Below are 16036 nucleotides of genomic sequence, written 5' to 3' on the forward strand. Positions count from 1 at the left end.
CCTTGAAGATAGGTAAAATGGAGGCAATCTGCAGTTAGGGAGTGGAATACCACTTTTGTGAATCTTGACAGTTACACTATTCATATGGACTGTCCTCCTTGAAAGTAAAAGGAGATTGAAACAAAGAGATGGAAAAGAGGGCATGTTTATTTCATCTTTTGTTAAGCTTCATAGAAGTTGAATACTGACAAAACTAGTAAGCTGGCTAACTTAGTGAATTCTGAGCACTGAAACTTGTAGAGTTAAGAGCAAAGGACTTTTTTACAAATGTCACTGTCAAATCAATGCAGCAAATCACTGTCATTTTCTGTTATATCAGAGATGGATAGAAGATCTAATAGGCCTTTTCCAATCTCTAATAATAACACTTAGCTCTTGTACAGCTTTGCAGATATCATAATGCTTCACAAAAGGAAGTATTATTATCACTATGGAGATGCTGTCAGAATGTCAGACAAATTTTAAAATGAGAGGTCTCCTTTATTTAGCAGAATACTATATTTGATCGCTTTGTTTTCTGTATGGTGCTCAAGTTTTCTCAAATTCACTTCAACTTTAAAATGTTAAATTTAAAATGTTACATTTAAGGTTTTTTAGTTTTCAAATTTTGTGGCAGAATTACATGCAGTAATTGCACAATGTTAAGTATAGACCAAGCACATCTGTCCTAAAGAGGAACTGAATTTTTTAGAGAGACAGAACAGGACAGAAGATCTTAATATGAGCGAAATGGCTTAAGTTGGAGAATAAGCAAGCCTGATGTGAAATCGTTCAGTAGTTAATTAGCTCTTTTTTCATCTTTACATTGAAGATGCTGAAATGCTATGATTTTATAGGTAAAACCACATGACTTAGTAGAGCAGCTGTGGTACTGTTTCAGGCTATTAGAATTCTGCATTTCTTTTATCACCTTCCGTGTTCAAACTGCCGACAACCCCACTGTATACATTTGTTGAGTATCATGTTTCTTTACTCTCTCTGGAAAAGGCATCTAACTTTGGAGGTCAGAGACATCCTTTTTTATATAACAAGAAGAATTGGCTTACCTGAAATCAAAAGGGATTCACCTCGGACTGTCTGACTCTATAGAAATTAAATTCAAATTCAGAGGGTGAAGTATAAGAAGCAGAAGTTTTGTGATAATGTTATGTTCTGCCTCTTGCTGGTGCCCATTGATTCAGGATCAGAATCTCAGAAAAACTTGCATGGCGTGATTGTTGAAATGTGCATATTAGCATTTGACTTTCAAGCATGGAAAAGCATCTCGAGGTTAAACTGCTGACAAAATGTATCCTACACTTGCTGCTGTCCATTTTTTAATAATCCATACACAAAAAAATGATTTGAGACAAGATACATTCCTAATGACGTTGCAGAAAGCTACAAAGTCAAAAGAAAGAACAGTGGACAACTCCCCAACACTACATCTTCATGTTACTGTTTTTTGGGTTTTTTAAAGTGCTTGAGTATAGGATATTTTTAAATGTATAATGGAGGAGAAAGAGTAAACCAACCAAGGAGTTTGAAAGCACTGGACTTGGATGTTAAACACAAAGTGGCATTTGGAAAGGAAGATTCTGGACAGCCTTTTAATAGGCTTTTCAGAAAGATACTAAGAGGGATCAAAATCATCAAAAGAATTCTTTTTACAAAGGCTAAAGTGAAATCTATGTTGCTTAGTTGCTGGAAGCATTCTGCTATGTAGCTGCAGGTGATTCATTCAGCTCGTTGATGTATCTGTCATTTGCATGGATTGAAGTATATTCTAAGTGAAAGGCCCCAGGGCATGAAGAGATGTTTTGGACTGAAGCTACAGAAGGAATGCCAGGGAATTCAGCCATAACTTGCTGGGACTCCCACTCATACAACTATAATCTGGGAGGGACTATAAGCATGTGTTCAGAATCTACTGATTGGCATAAAAGGGCCACACAACATGCTGTAAATGTTCATGGGCATGTTCAAGCAGTAGCTTATGGCTCACAAATGATTGCATGCATTGCAGCAAATAATTGCATGCATTTTGATACATTGGCTAAACACTGTGCTCTGAACAGCAAAGAATACACAGGCATGCTTTCCATTTTGATAAAGGCGTTTGAGAATAGATTTCAAGATTGCCAAAAAAAATCACTGATTTATCTTTGAGATACCATTTTCAATTGATATAAATATATTACATGCAAATTTTCAAATAGAGTGTAGAAAGTTACAATCAGATATTCGACTCAAAAATCTGATCATGTCTCTTTACCAGACTTCCACAATCCTTCACTTCACAGTCACACCGTATTCATGCCATTGCTTTTGGGAGTATATTTTTAACAGTTATTGTCAAGCATGACACACAGGAAGAGTAAAATTTCATCAAAAATCTCTGATGAACAACTTGAGAGCTCTCTAAGAGTTGCAGCCATTGAACCAGCCAGATGGGTTAGTTTTACAAAAAAAGAAGGTCAAATATCCCTCCAGTTTTATGGCTTTGTTTCTTTTTTTTTTTTTTTTTTTTTAATATTTTAAGAAAAATATTAAAAATTGAAAGGTTTTGTTACTTACATATTAATGATATCAGATATTGTATGAGGGCTGCTCTGAAAGTAATGCCTCCTGTTTTATTATGTTGGTTCACAACATCAGAGGCAGATGTTGATGGTATAGCAGTAGAGCTGGAACCTTCCCACCAATATTCCATTATATTTTGTTGCTGTGTGACAGATGGCAGCAGAAGGCCAGTCTGACAGAATGGCATCTGACATGGAAGTGGATATGGAGCAAAGATGTGTCACTGAATTCCTTCATGTAGAAAAAATGGCACCCATTGACATTCACTAAGGCTTGATGAATGTTTGTGAAGACCAAATGGTGGATGTGAGCACAGTGAGGTGGTGTGTAGTGCATTTCAGCAGTGGCAACAGTGGGTCACCTCCACTGGTGCAGATTTTTAGGAGTGCAGTGTGCAGGCTCTTTTTCATCACTGGCAAAAATGCACAGCTAGTGGAGGTGAATGTGTTGAAAAACATTGTTTTGTAGTTGAGAATTCACTGAATCAAAATGTGTTGTAGTTTCCATGGAAATATATAGGAGGCATTACTTTCACAGCAATTTATATACATATGTCCCAAGACAGTTCTCAACAAGATGGCAGCTTTGTCAGAAAAAGGTTGAGGCCTAATTTGGGACGCTGCTCTCTGGCTGTTGTGCCTGCTTCAAACTAAGGGATCTTGGTTGCCAAAGGTATCCAATGTATTTTTGAAAAGGTTAAAAGACAAAGATTTAGGAATAGCAATCTGAGAAAGAAAAGGATTAGTCATCTTCTTCATTTTTTTCATCAGGTCTCTCTAAACACCAATTTATACCATGTCAGTGATTACCATAAAAATCATTTAGCCTCTTTTCAGAGTCTGTTGTGTTTTGGTTTAGTTTAATAATGAGTTTAACTAGCATTTGAAGCACTGTGTGCTATGACAGGAATTAGCACAAAATGCCCTTATTTTAGAGAAACCATTGTTAAAATCTAAGACAGTATTTTCAGTTTGGTAGTATTGGGCTTTTAGTGGTTTTATGTTAATATGTTTAAGAGACAGAATGATTTTAGGCACATGAATTTAGGATTTTTTTCTAGGTTTTATTTCTAGGCTAAATTGATAACATAGAGCAGTAACTCATTCCTACAGTTTCCTGTTTGGTCATATAATAAAACTCAGCCTTCTCCCAAAGGCTAAAGAAATTGTTCACCTTGGCTGATGTGGTGCTGTGCTGATGTAGTCCAGTTGAGGTAACTGGATGGTTTTAATGCAATCAACCCCGTACTTCTTTCATCTTTATTTTCTTCAGGCATTCTACAGTTTATTCCTTGAATGTTATCATCACAACTATAGAAGCACTCAGGACAAGAGGATTTAAATTGGATTCTATGAACCTTTTGATAGCAGAGTCTTTTTTTCTTGCTCTTGTCTAATTCAGTCTGGACAGAATGCTGTTGAACAAAATAATAACTTGCAGGAAAAAGAAAAAAAATCCTTTTCATAGAATATCTCTGTATTATGCGTTCTTACCTTGTAGGTTAATGGAGAGCTGACATTTCCAGTTTTTAAGATCTTGCTCTCTGGCACATACAGACCGTTCTTTCTGAAGGGCTGATTATAGCTGGTCTTTCACTTTGTATCATACAGATCAAAGCAAATACTATTATTCCTGAATGTTCATAGGTAACTACATCATACGTAAGATTTAAGGAAGGAAGCAAGATGGATATAAATACCTTTTCCATAACTTATCTAAGCATAAACACAATATTGGTGTTATACGATTCAATTTTTTAACCACTGTCATCTCTAATTCTAATAGTGGGCAATTTTACTCCAAGAATGATAGTGCTGTCTGAAGATCATACCATTTCTCATTTCTCCTACATCTGTCTCTCTCCAGACTTTCAATCATTGGTCTCACAAAGGGAGAAAATCATCAAATCCTGAGTGATTTCTCAGTTTCTCATTCTTTTAGGCATTTTATTTTGACCTCTGCCATCGTTCTATACACCTGAATCAGTTACTAATTGAGCCGTACATTTTAGCCTCCAGAGTTTTAGTTTTTAGTATCAATGCTGACCAGAGATCAAGTCCTCTGAATCACTCCACCTCCTCACTTCTCGTCATCTTCTCACTCTGAGTTTCTGTGTAAGATGTAGACTTGAGGATAGAACAGAAATACGTCTTTATCTGATCTTTCGGATATAACAAAGAAAGCTTTTGTGAAGACTTTAAAAGTTTCATAAGCAGCCTTTAATTGCCTAAACTGAGACTTCTTATTTCACATGACTCTGACAGATGGATAGATGGGTACTGTAGCAGTTCTGTCCCTTCCACTGGCAGCATTTCCAGAAAATGAATTGTTTGCTTTGGAGTATCTTCACTGGTACAGAATTAATACTCCTGCTGTCTATGACAGAGCAGAATACAGCTTGTTTTGAGCTGCAGTCATGAGTGTGCAGATGAAATTCAGTTCTTCTTGAACACACATGTGCTTCTGCACCCAGTCTGTGTGTACTTTTGTTGGCCAATCACTAGATGTAGAGAAGTACCTGCAACTGAATTCAGTGACATGGAAGCCAAGGTAGTTTCCCTGAGGATTATATCTGCAATTACATCTATAGAAATAGTGCCGAAGGCAGGAGTTTCCAAACTAGCAGAGAACAGATTTAGAAGTTATTGCTGCTTCCACTGTTGTGGTAATGACAACTAAATTTGGGAACCCTAGTGCTTGTTTCAAGTTGCAGCTGACCTTGAGCCAAATTTCATCTTCTTAGATACAGACCTTCTCATAAAATGCACGCCTAAATCACTCCCTAGAAGATTACTCTTTTGCTTTTGCTGCCACCTGTGTAGAATGTGGCACTGCAATTTCTTACTGGTTTGGATGGAGCTAAGCAAAGCTCCTAGCTTGATCCTTAATGAAATTTAGATATTACTTAAACTGTTCCAGGTAATCCTCTCAAGTGCTGAGTTGTCTGGATCCCATTTATTTCACCTTTGCTTTTGTGGCTTCTTCCATAACATCCAAAATAAACAGAAGGATCTCTGTTGATGAGTGGAATTCTGTCTTCAGAATTGGCAGCAGTTTATTGTCATATTGCCCTGAAATCTGCACTGATGACCCCTGTCTGTTAATGCCCAGCCCAGAGTTAGATAACTGTGGACTATGCTGAATGTTTTCATTCATTCAGACTCTCACATTGATCAGTCAGGCAAAGCATTCATTTTCTGTGACATCTTAGAACAGGCTTTCTAGGAGAGGTGGGTCATTTGAATTAATTTAGGTTACTCTATGGGTGTTTTTCTTTTCCTTTTGTACTTATTGTATATAATATAGCTGCAACTATTACAATTCAGTGACAAAGAATAAAAACTGTGGTTCTTCCACAGCATGTTTCTTTAAAAAAAAAAAAAAAAAAAAAGCATACCCTTTAAATCATTGAATCATTTAAAATCTCATTAAAGTTTCATTAAAGTTTTGAGTCTTTCTTCAGAATATCTGTCTGTGCCACCAAACTTTTTCTTCATTTTAATGGAGAACTGTATAATTTTAGTTTTATCCATTTGCCTAAAGGAAAAAAAAATGCAGACTTACTTATTGTACTGAAAGTTACACCTTTTATATTTAAAAACATAAAATCCAAAAATAATTAATATTGCTTAATATGTGATCACTGTAAATGAGAACAGATTTTAATTAAGCTCTACTAGATTTAATGCAGCAATCATGTATGCCAGAATGACTGGAGAATACTTGGAATTCAGCTTTAGTGCTCAGCAACTGGCAAAAGTTCCTGCAAGCACAAACACTGGTCACATTAGGTAAGAATTTAAGACCTTGGAACCTTCCTGTTTATATCTTCCCTATCATGAAAACCAGCTGTTTTTACCAGCCTCAAGCACAATCACTACATATAAAACTGTGAATATTTCGTATATAAACACTGGTATATGCTCTTTAAATTCTTTTAACCCACCTGTTCAGTGATTCCTTGGATTTGTTGCCAGAAGACACCAGTATATGAGCTCTTACAACTCACTAAGAATGGCAGGCCTTTAAATCTGTTACGTTTCATTTGCATTAAGCCTAGACTAGCTAACATTAACATTTCCTTTCTGGGGGTAAAAAATAAAAAAAAAAATCTGTAATTTCAAATACCTTTATTTTGTTTAGAAATAGTACTATTTCCTATCAAATTGGATAGTTTCTCAAAATGAGATGAGTTTGTCGGCCCTAAATCTGGAGGACTTCTAAATCTTCAAGGAACACTTTAAAGAATTTAAAGAATCTCCTATAATCCCATTTAATCTAGGAAACAGGCTGTGTCTGCAGTGCAGAATTGTTACTTCTGTGCCATTTTGGGAGGGAGAGAGCACAAAGAAACCTTCTAACAAGCTAACAAGAAAGTTAGATTTTTGTTTTGGAGCAAGGAGCTGGAAACCCTCCCATTCTTAATTTATAACATTTTGTCATGTCTACATGGCCATATACTGCAAACTCTGAAAGCTCAGACAACCTCCCCTTCACTATTATCTTGCATGGTTATATTGAAAATTCACCAACACACAGTCTCCCAGGACACATTTTGATATTATATAATCAGAATTTTGTGAAAATTCTACTAGAAAATTCTGCATGAAGTCTTGCTGGCAATGTCAGTAGTCAGTGTCATTGTCAATTGCTGTCAACAGGACAGTATTTGATATAGGCAGCTTTGCTGGAAAACTCTTAAAAGGTTCTACAAATCAGTAATGAAGAAAGACACCCCTAACAGCTTCTGCAGTTACTGTTTAAAATGCATACTTCATTTCTTATATGGATATTTTTGGATTCTTCGTCAAGTCCTTGATATTTGTTTTGCCCTTTTTCAGTAAATTCAAGGCATTTAATCCATGATGCTTCCTCTTTCTGGATACTTCAGTACTGCAATCAAGTCACCTTCAATCATCTTTTAAAAAAGCAGCAGAAATTCATCTTTTATGTTTCATATGATCAGGCTTTTTCTTCAGTTTTCCTGTAAGAGTTGTGATTTTTCACATTCTTTCTACTTATCAAAATCTTATAACAATATGTACGCAAGAACTGTATGCAGCATTCAAGCTGATCTTGCCAGAAAAGGAAAGTCACCTGCTGCTTCTGCTCTTCTATTATTGACTCTTTTGCATAGCATTGCATTTGCAGTTCATGGCATGCAGCTTACGACCCTAAGAGCGCAGCAGGAAACACTGCCCTCTAAGATATATTTCCTGATTCAGTAGATACTCAGAAATAGTCCAAGTTCTTTTTCCTAGGATGTCCAGTGTTTGTGTCTGTATATGATGTGATGTGTGTGACTGGTTCTTAGTAACTCAGCTGACTGATTTAGCATTTTTTCTGTGAACAACCTATTGCATTATTACTTACCATTATGGTAATTCTTTGTCATATGGTATAGAATATCCCTTTGCCCAGTTTAAGACAGCTATCCCAATTCTTTTACCTCCCAGCTCCTTGGGCCCCTCACTGCAAATGTGTTATCACATATCAGTGTGCTGTCAACATTGTTTTTCTCCTAGAACCAAAAACATAGCCTCATATCAGGCAATCTAAAGAAAATAATCTTAGCTGAAAATAAGACATCCCTCATCAGTCAAATCTGCAATCTAATCACAGAATGAATCTGGGTTTATTCAAATAGCCCCAGTTTCCTCATGTGGCTTCACATTCATTATATTCCATATCATTTAAACCATCATTAAAGCAAACTTTTATGAGCCTTTCATTGTCTTATCTGGGTTTGATAAAAGGCGAATAGCTGATAGAGAGCACCTGCATCCCATTTAGCCTTTTTTTTTCCTTTTTTCTTTTTTTTTTCTTTTTTTTTTTCTTTTTTTTTTCTTTTTAGTAAGAGTGGCATAACATTAGCATTGTTCCAATCCTCTGGAATTTCCCTTATGGCTTGAGATTTATTAAAAATGAACATCATTGAGCCAGAGATCTCATGATAAGTACAGTCTTCTTTCCTAGATTTTTGTAGATGACTGTGGTGACCTCTTTCTTTTTTATTGAAGAGATTAATGAAATTCAGTGTGTGGTACTGATTGCTACAACGACCTTTGATGAGCTGCCTTGTCTTCCTAAAGAATGTTTTAAGAGAGTGCATTTTTCAAAGTGAAGTAGTCAGAGGAAACAGAGTAATAAAAAAGGCTTTTACCTGTATGTATTAATCCAAAAACTTGAATATATTTCAGCAGCTTTGTAAATGTCACTGCAAAAGGAGCCACTTATTTATTATTATAGCCGTGAATGATGCAAGGCCATTTTGTCGTGGGAGTTCTTTCCAGAGGAAAGGGGAAAGGATGTGTGGCTATGAAGGTAATCCACAGACTCCTGTGAGGTTCTCTTTGTGGTTCTTGCAGATCACTGATGGAGAAATAGAAATTTATTGTGTATCTTCAGTAATGGAATCTCTGAATTCAAATGATAGTCTTTAAATGAAGGTGCTGGATTTCAGCAGAATTTACCAGCAGCCATAGAGAATTCATTATGTTATGCCACTCGCTCCTACTTACTAATTTGTTAAATCTGTTTGTTCTGTCTTGTCATTCACTGAAAATGTATGATCGTTTTAGCAAGGACTTTGTAGATTGCAGGTTTTTGGTGTAGCACTATGTACAGTGCAACTCTGGTCCTGACCAAAATCTGCATGTGTTACTTTAAGGCGGAAAAGTAAACTCATACAAAGATGCTGTTGTGGATACAAGTAAAAAGTCTGTAATTGATGTGATTCTTATTTAGAGTTCTCTGCTGCTTACTAATCCCGTGGGGTTTTTTCCCGTGTAGGCTGTAATTTCAACCCATAGTCTAAAGTTTTTGAGTCAACTGCTTTTGTAAACAAGACACTTTCTTGCTAGTGGAAACTGCACTAACGAAGCATTACAATGCCCATACTTACTTCAAGTGATGTCTTCAAATCATGCACTGTACTGTGATTTCCTGTGTCCTGTCACAAGATGACAAGGATGTTCTGTAGAGTGATTGCAATGCACATGTAATTTTCTGTTAATTACGGAAGAGCTTTGTGATTTGACTTTTTATGGTGCGTGATAAGCCAAAAACCACCTTTCAACTGTATCTCATTTCCTTTCAGTGTTGTACTTAGACGACTCACTAGAAGGCTAGCCTCGTGACATGCTATAGTTAATAAGTTTTCCATGCTGTCAAAAGTAATAATATTAATGTGCCATTCAGTTAAATTAATTTTGTTTTGCGCGCTGGCTTGCATAAACGTGAGTGACATTTAGAAATATGATCAGGCAACAGCTGAGGAGAAGCCAAGTGGCAAAACGCAGCAAGATGCAATAGTTAAAGCAGAGCAGCCAGCTGCAATCATTTGTGGGTAGGCTGGGAGTTACACTCAGACATCATAGGCTGGTTTTTAGTATTTGCTTGGTTTTATTCATTTCTCCCTTTCTTGTTTATTTAAGAAATTACTTTTTGTCTTCTTTACTTAAGAACTCAGTATATCTGGTAACATAGTCTCTCATTTGTAAGTGAAAGGGTGTGTTTCTGCTAATCTGATTTCAAGTGCCTTTAGACACAGCTTTTCTCATTTGGGAAGATGGCAGCTGATTGTAATGCTTTTGAACTGTTGACCATAAAGTATCATTGTCTACTACATTTTCTACTTTTCTCCTCAGTTTTTTCTGCTTTCTGGAAGCAGCAGTGGAAGTGCTTTCTCTAAACAGTTAAAAATGTATTGATGAGAACTAGAAGAGAGAAGCTGGCAGAACCTGACTTGTTAATTTTTTAATAACATTGACTGGTTCATATAATTACCCAAGTTGCTTTCAAGCCAGATTTATCATTGTATTGGAGACTATTACATAACAAGGGCATGTAGCAGAAAAACAATGTACTACGAGATATATAGATAGAGACAGAAAGGCAGAGATTTATGAAGAATCCCTATATCAAGTAGTGCTGTTCAGAGAGAGAGGGGGGGGGAAAAAGGGGGAAAAAAGGATTTTCTTTATTCCCATTGGAAGGAAGGCTTGTTTGTTCCCTATAAGTAAAGGTAAAAATAGTGCTGTTGTATGAAAGTTGTATGACAGAGGAGTCAGAGAGTAGAACTGTAGTAGGGAAAGGAATATGCAATTAAAACTGTTTCTCTTGACTCTTCCACACTCCCAGTGTATACCGTGACTGTATCCCTACAGATACCACCTCCTGATACCTTTAATAAATTCACTTCATTTGAAAGAATGTTCCCTGTCTGCTCTAAAAATCCCTTTTAAAACTTACCTCCTGGACCTTTGCTTCTATTTCTGTTCACTGTTCACCTAGCATCAGCCTCCTTTACATCTCTTCTTTAGACCACTGTCTCTGCTAATCCCTTTTTTAACAGCATTCAAAGCAAGCCCTTTGGATCCTTGCCTCAAGAACCTTCTGTTTCTTTGAGATCTCCTGCTGTAACCCATTTGGCTTGGTTTTGCTTCTTAATTTACTTGCTATGTGGCTTGTAACTTAACACTTGCATTAACATGAGCTTCATTTTATGGCCAAATTTGCACATTTGAAGAGGGTATAACCCATGAAAGCATTTCTGAAATAACATGAGTAAAAACAAACAGAAGAAATCTTTGATCACAAATATTACACTTCCATTTTGGAAGACAGGTGGGTTATTCCTGCAAACAAAGACTGATCCTTGAATGAGGAGGCACATTGCAAGGCACTTGTCTGTTCATATTTGTATTATGCTAAAATACCTCCTTCAATAGTGCAGTAGGTGCAGTCATAAAGAGAGTTCTTCTCTGTCTCTCTGTCTCCAGAGGCATTTTGCACCTGTTTATTTCCAGCTGTATAACTATGTGGCTGCTCTATTCATGGGCATGAAATCCTTTTAGACAGCAAGGGAATTATTCTGCCCATCCGATTAATGGTTTAGTTGTTAAAATCCTTAAGTTTGTATTGACGGTGTTTATAGTTAACATTTCACAAGTCTGAAATACCTGTTTCTGTAATCAGACATTTGCCTGAAAAGGCTGGCAAGAATTCTGCCCTTCCTGTTCACTCTCAGCACCTTATCCCTACTCTTGCATATTCATTTTGGGTATGATGGTACTCTGAGTGCATCCATACTCATGTGAGAATCTCAAGAAGTGCTGTAATAATGGGCTGACAGATCAGCTCCAGCTTTTGTTTCTCTTTCCGGTTCTCCTTTTGCTTTCCCTGTTTCATGTCTATTTCTAGCCTATTTCTGCACTTGGGATTTTATATCCATTGTGCTCACTTCACAATCCTTTGCCTAATTAGCTTGATATCATTGGGTCATCAGTTCCTAACTCTCCCCACTTGCTCTTATGGCAGCTGCTGTGAGGGCCAGTCCAAGCATTTCTGCATCTGTGGGGGTCTGCTGCTGTTATTAGTACGATACCTTTGTGATCAAATGCATTCACAATTTATTTGCCAAGGCAAAGAATTCGTTGGATTTGAGATCTCGTTATAGCAACAGAATAGCAATGGCCTCAAAACTGTCCAAAGCCCACAGATGTGGGAATTACAATTAGAGGTTCTGTCATTACTATTTACCCAGGTTTCCTAAATTTTAAAGGAGCTAATTTAGCTTATAATCCACATTTGTGCTGTCCCTGTTTTCTCCACAGAGTTTTAAAACATTTTGATTGGTATGAAAACTGTATAATGAGCCCTGTTAGCTTGGTATTGCAAATATTGATTAGTGGGAGATTGTATTTTGGGTCTTCACTGAAAACCACATTCTATTGTGTTTCTCTCCAGCAAATATCTACAATCAGAACTGGGTATTGAATTTGGAAACCCATTGCGCTGTGTTTATATCCTTCCTTCCACTGACTATTTTGGAGTTGTAGATCCAATTAGGAAAAAAAACATATGACGCTGTGGCTTGTTACTTGGTATTGTTTTACCAAGAGAGCTGTGAGCATCAACTTCCTCATAATATCTTACACAAAAATGTGGAGATTGCTTATATTAAGAAGATAGATATCACTGTTAGAGATTCTGCAGTGTGGATGAGAGTAATCTGCATAAATAGCATTTTTCTCAGTAGCTCATTAGGAAAGTGTGCTGTCAAGGCAAAAATGACTGCTGACAAATACAAGAAGAAACATAAGACAAGCAGGAGACATTCAGAATCTTCTCTAAAAAGACCAGCTTCTCAACAGGCCCTGAAATAGCCTTTTCTAAGCTAAAGAACTGTTATCAGTGCTATGTCATTTATGTTCTGCTTCATTGCATCCTCTTTAAATGGAATGAAGTTATGCAGTTGCTTAGATGGAGAGACTCTATTGATTGGTGTTTAGGCATTATACATGAATAGGTTAATGCCTGTGAACCTCCCAGTTGGAAGTTTCTAACACTAACTTACCGTTTCCATCAGAGATCAAAGTAATTTACTAACATAAATTATTTATACGTAGGGCTGAAAGAAATTCATAATAACAATAAGGCACCTCCATGAGATAATCACCATACCAGAAGCACTCATCTGTACCTCATAGCCCTGCAGGGGTTTGTAATTATCTCCTGCAAACCACACCTCTAGTGACTGCTTTCTGTTGCTTCATTACAATGCTGCAACTTGCAGTACTCTGCCTGACAAATATCTTTAAAATTATATTTAAAAAAAAAAAAAAAAAACAGCTTAGGACTAAAAACATGTGGCAGCAAAGCAAAAAGGAAAATGTTGAAATGCAAAAAAAAAAAAAAAATCAAGAATTGCAGTTATTACAGATTTTAGTGACAGCCAAAAAAACTACATTTAAGCAGGTGCCTGTGCTTTCTCTTCAAGTTATTCACTGGAATGAGCCCATCATTTGCTGTCATTTCTCTTGCTTGCTCGTGATCTATGAAAAACTCTGTTTACATGGTTCTGTCTTCTTTTCTATGTTTTGTGCAGCTAAAATTACTTTAAAAGAGGCTAAAAATGCATTAAATACTCTCCTAAGAACATTCTCCTGTGTAGACAATTGCAGAATTTGCACAAAGCATGACCTGATCATAGATAGAGAAAAGCCAGTGACAGGTGATGGTCTTCATGGTAATAACTGTTTGTAAAATATCTCCTCTGGACTCTACTCAGGCATTCAGCTTGGAAAAAATACAATCCTTATACAATTTTAACAAATATTAACAGTCCTAACACATACCAATGTCTACGCCAATGTAAAAGTACAAAAAAAAAACAAAAACAAGAAGAAAAACAAAAACCCAGCCCTTAAATTAGACAAATTAAAAACATAGCATAAATTTAGAAATTCCTTCAAAATAAATGCTTTGGTATCGTGTCAGTGGCATGGTACATTTCAGAGGAATGTACATTTCTGTGCTACAACCAATGCACTGCCCAGTGAATGTAGGAGTGAGGGCAGAGCACTTCAGTGTCAGTTGATACATGAGCACAAAGGTGTTTGAGATGGTGGGGCTAAGATGAGCTTTCAGATATCCCGTGTCAGTCAGGGGCTAATGAATCAGCCAGGCTAATTTAAACCAAGTCTACCATGTAATGGAACAGGAATGCAAAGAACACAACGTGGCTGGGTGAGCTGTGATCATGATAACACAAATCAATAAGCAATTGATTTCTTCCATTCTGAACAAGCTGAAAGTGATAGATCAACTTCACCATTTGCCCAGCCAACAGTGCTTCCCAAACTGAATGTCAGAGGAGTGGAAGCATGCTTTGCTATCACCCCATCATTACATGCTCAGAGCAGATTGCAAAGCTGAAATCCGTAGTTCCAGGATAAGAATATGAGTTGAGATTTATAGCAGCTTCTTAAGACAGACAGGAATAGTGAATCTTTTCATGAAAATACAGTTCATGCAGTGAAAGACATTCTGGGTTATTTCAGGTATGAGTTAAAAACCTAATTTTTTTTACATCGGGATCTCTTCTTTTGAAGAAAATCACATCACTGTGGCCCTCCTCAGCCACATCAAGGTGTCTGAGATACCCCTTCCAGTATCCTCAGTTGAGTCTGAAGAATCGTAATCTACTTCATTGTTCCTCATGCAGAAACTGTGTCTTATCTTTCATCATTCACGCTGCTTTGTTTTTGGAATCCTTCCCAGTCATCCAATACCCTTTTTGAGGCGGTGGAATACCATAACCAGATCAGTTTTCAAGATGTGGGCATGTGTATTCGACAGTATTTAATGTGTGATACATACATTTAACATCATGAGCTGTTTTGTTCTACTCCATCTGATCATTTCCTAATTGCACACACTTTTGTGTTTGTTCCATATGTTTTCTCACCATGGTGTTCATTGAGCTGGTTTTTTGCAGGGAATAATCTTTTACAGTTGCAAGGTCTCATCCCCAACTTGTAATAATCGGTTCAGAATCTATCACTTTATAGGTATTGCATTAAGTTTTTGAAAATTAAAAGGAACAATAACTACACCATGCTGAGAAGTTTTTAAGATTGGAGATTGCAGTCCTTCAGCAAGAACAGCATAAGCAGATTGTTGTATCCCCAAGGAAGACTTCCCAGACAGACCTTTGCACCTTTTTGGCATGGGAGGTAGATATAAACTTTGAAGTATAGCTGATAATCTCACATGCATTCTTCAGATAGATGTATTGTAGACATTTACTCAAACCTGGACAAAAAAGTGGGGTTTTTTTGTTTAGTGTTTAAGAGCTATTGAGAGAAGAATGTAAGGAGAGCACAAAAATAGAATATATGCTTGCTGTTCAGTAAGGATTTGATTTTCAAAAATGCTCATGCAGACAGAGATGCTTAGATACTTATATTACACAAATTGAAACAAAAGCTTTTAAGATTGCATATGTGCTTTATTGTCAGTAGAAAGTACTTGTAAAAGCAGATGTCTTGTATTTGTATGGGTAGACATCTATGTCTAACTGCTATTGATGCTGAAAATGTGGCTTACTGCATAAAGTTAAAAGTCTCATAAATCACTTGGAAGCTTGAACTCCCTTTAGAAACTGGAAAAAAATAATGTCTTGGTTAATATTAAAGAGCAAACAGTATCTGTGGGAGTCTGATTGTCTGAGGTGAAGTGGTGGGCAGTGTAACTTGCTTTGCAGCCAGCACATCTTGTCACTGGGGCCCGTACAAACGGGCAAACTCTAGTTATTACAACAGTCTTGAGGCTATCAAGTATTCAAGCTGAGTATCTTGTGGCAGATATAGAATCTGTTGTTAATTTGAATGTTCTGTTTTACAACAGGGGTTTGAAATGTAATCCTGTTAATTTTCCGTGGGGTTTTTAAAACTACATTTTTTAAAGATTCAAAATGATTTAAAAAGAATAACACTATGCCTTGCTTGCTTTCACAGCAAGAAAAGCTGGGTGATATCTGCTTCTCCCTCCGTTATGTGCCTACTGCCGGAAAGCTGACTGTTGTCATTCTGGAGGCAAAGAACCTGAAGAAGATGGATGTCGGTGGTCTGTCAGGTACATGCATGAAAATCTGCTTGCAGAATTTTTCAGGATCATAAGGCAGAAA

The 16036-nt window shown here is 36.8% G+C and overlaps 1 protein-coding gene across 2 annotated transcripts in view; it reads left to right on the forward strand.

Moving 5' to 3' along the window:
- The window catches only part of SYT1 (synaptotagmin 1), a 337749-nt gene that overhangs the window by 271148 nt on the left and 50565 nt on the right, over positions 1 to 16036 (forward strand). For both annotated transcript variants that reach the window (XM_048934819.1, XM_048934815.1), the window contains exon 9: positions 15867 to 15984. In XM_048934819.1, coding sequence (XP_048790776.1) covers positions 15867 to 15984 — 118 coding nt within the window. The remainder of the gene's footprint in view (positions 1 to 15866; positions 15985 to 16036) is intronic.

Source organism: Lagopus muta, chromosome 1 (genome assembly GCF_023343835.1).
Source record: "Lagopus muta isolate bLagMut1 chromosome 1, bLagMut1 primary, whole genome shotgun sequence".
Classification (NCBI taxonomy): Eukaryota; Metazoa; Chordata; class Aves; order Galliformes; family Phasianidae; genus Lagopus; species Lagopus muta.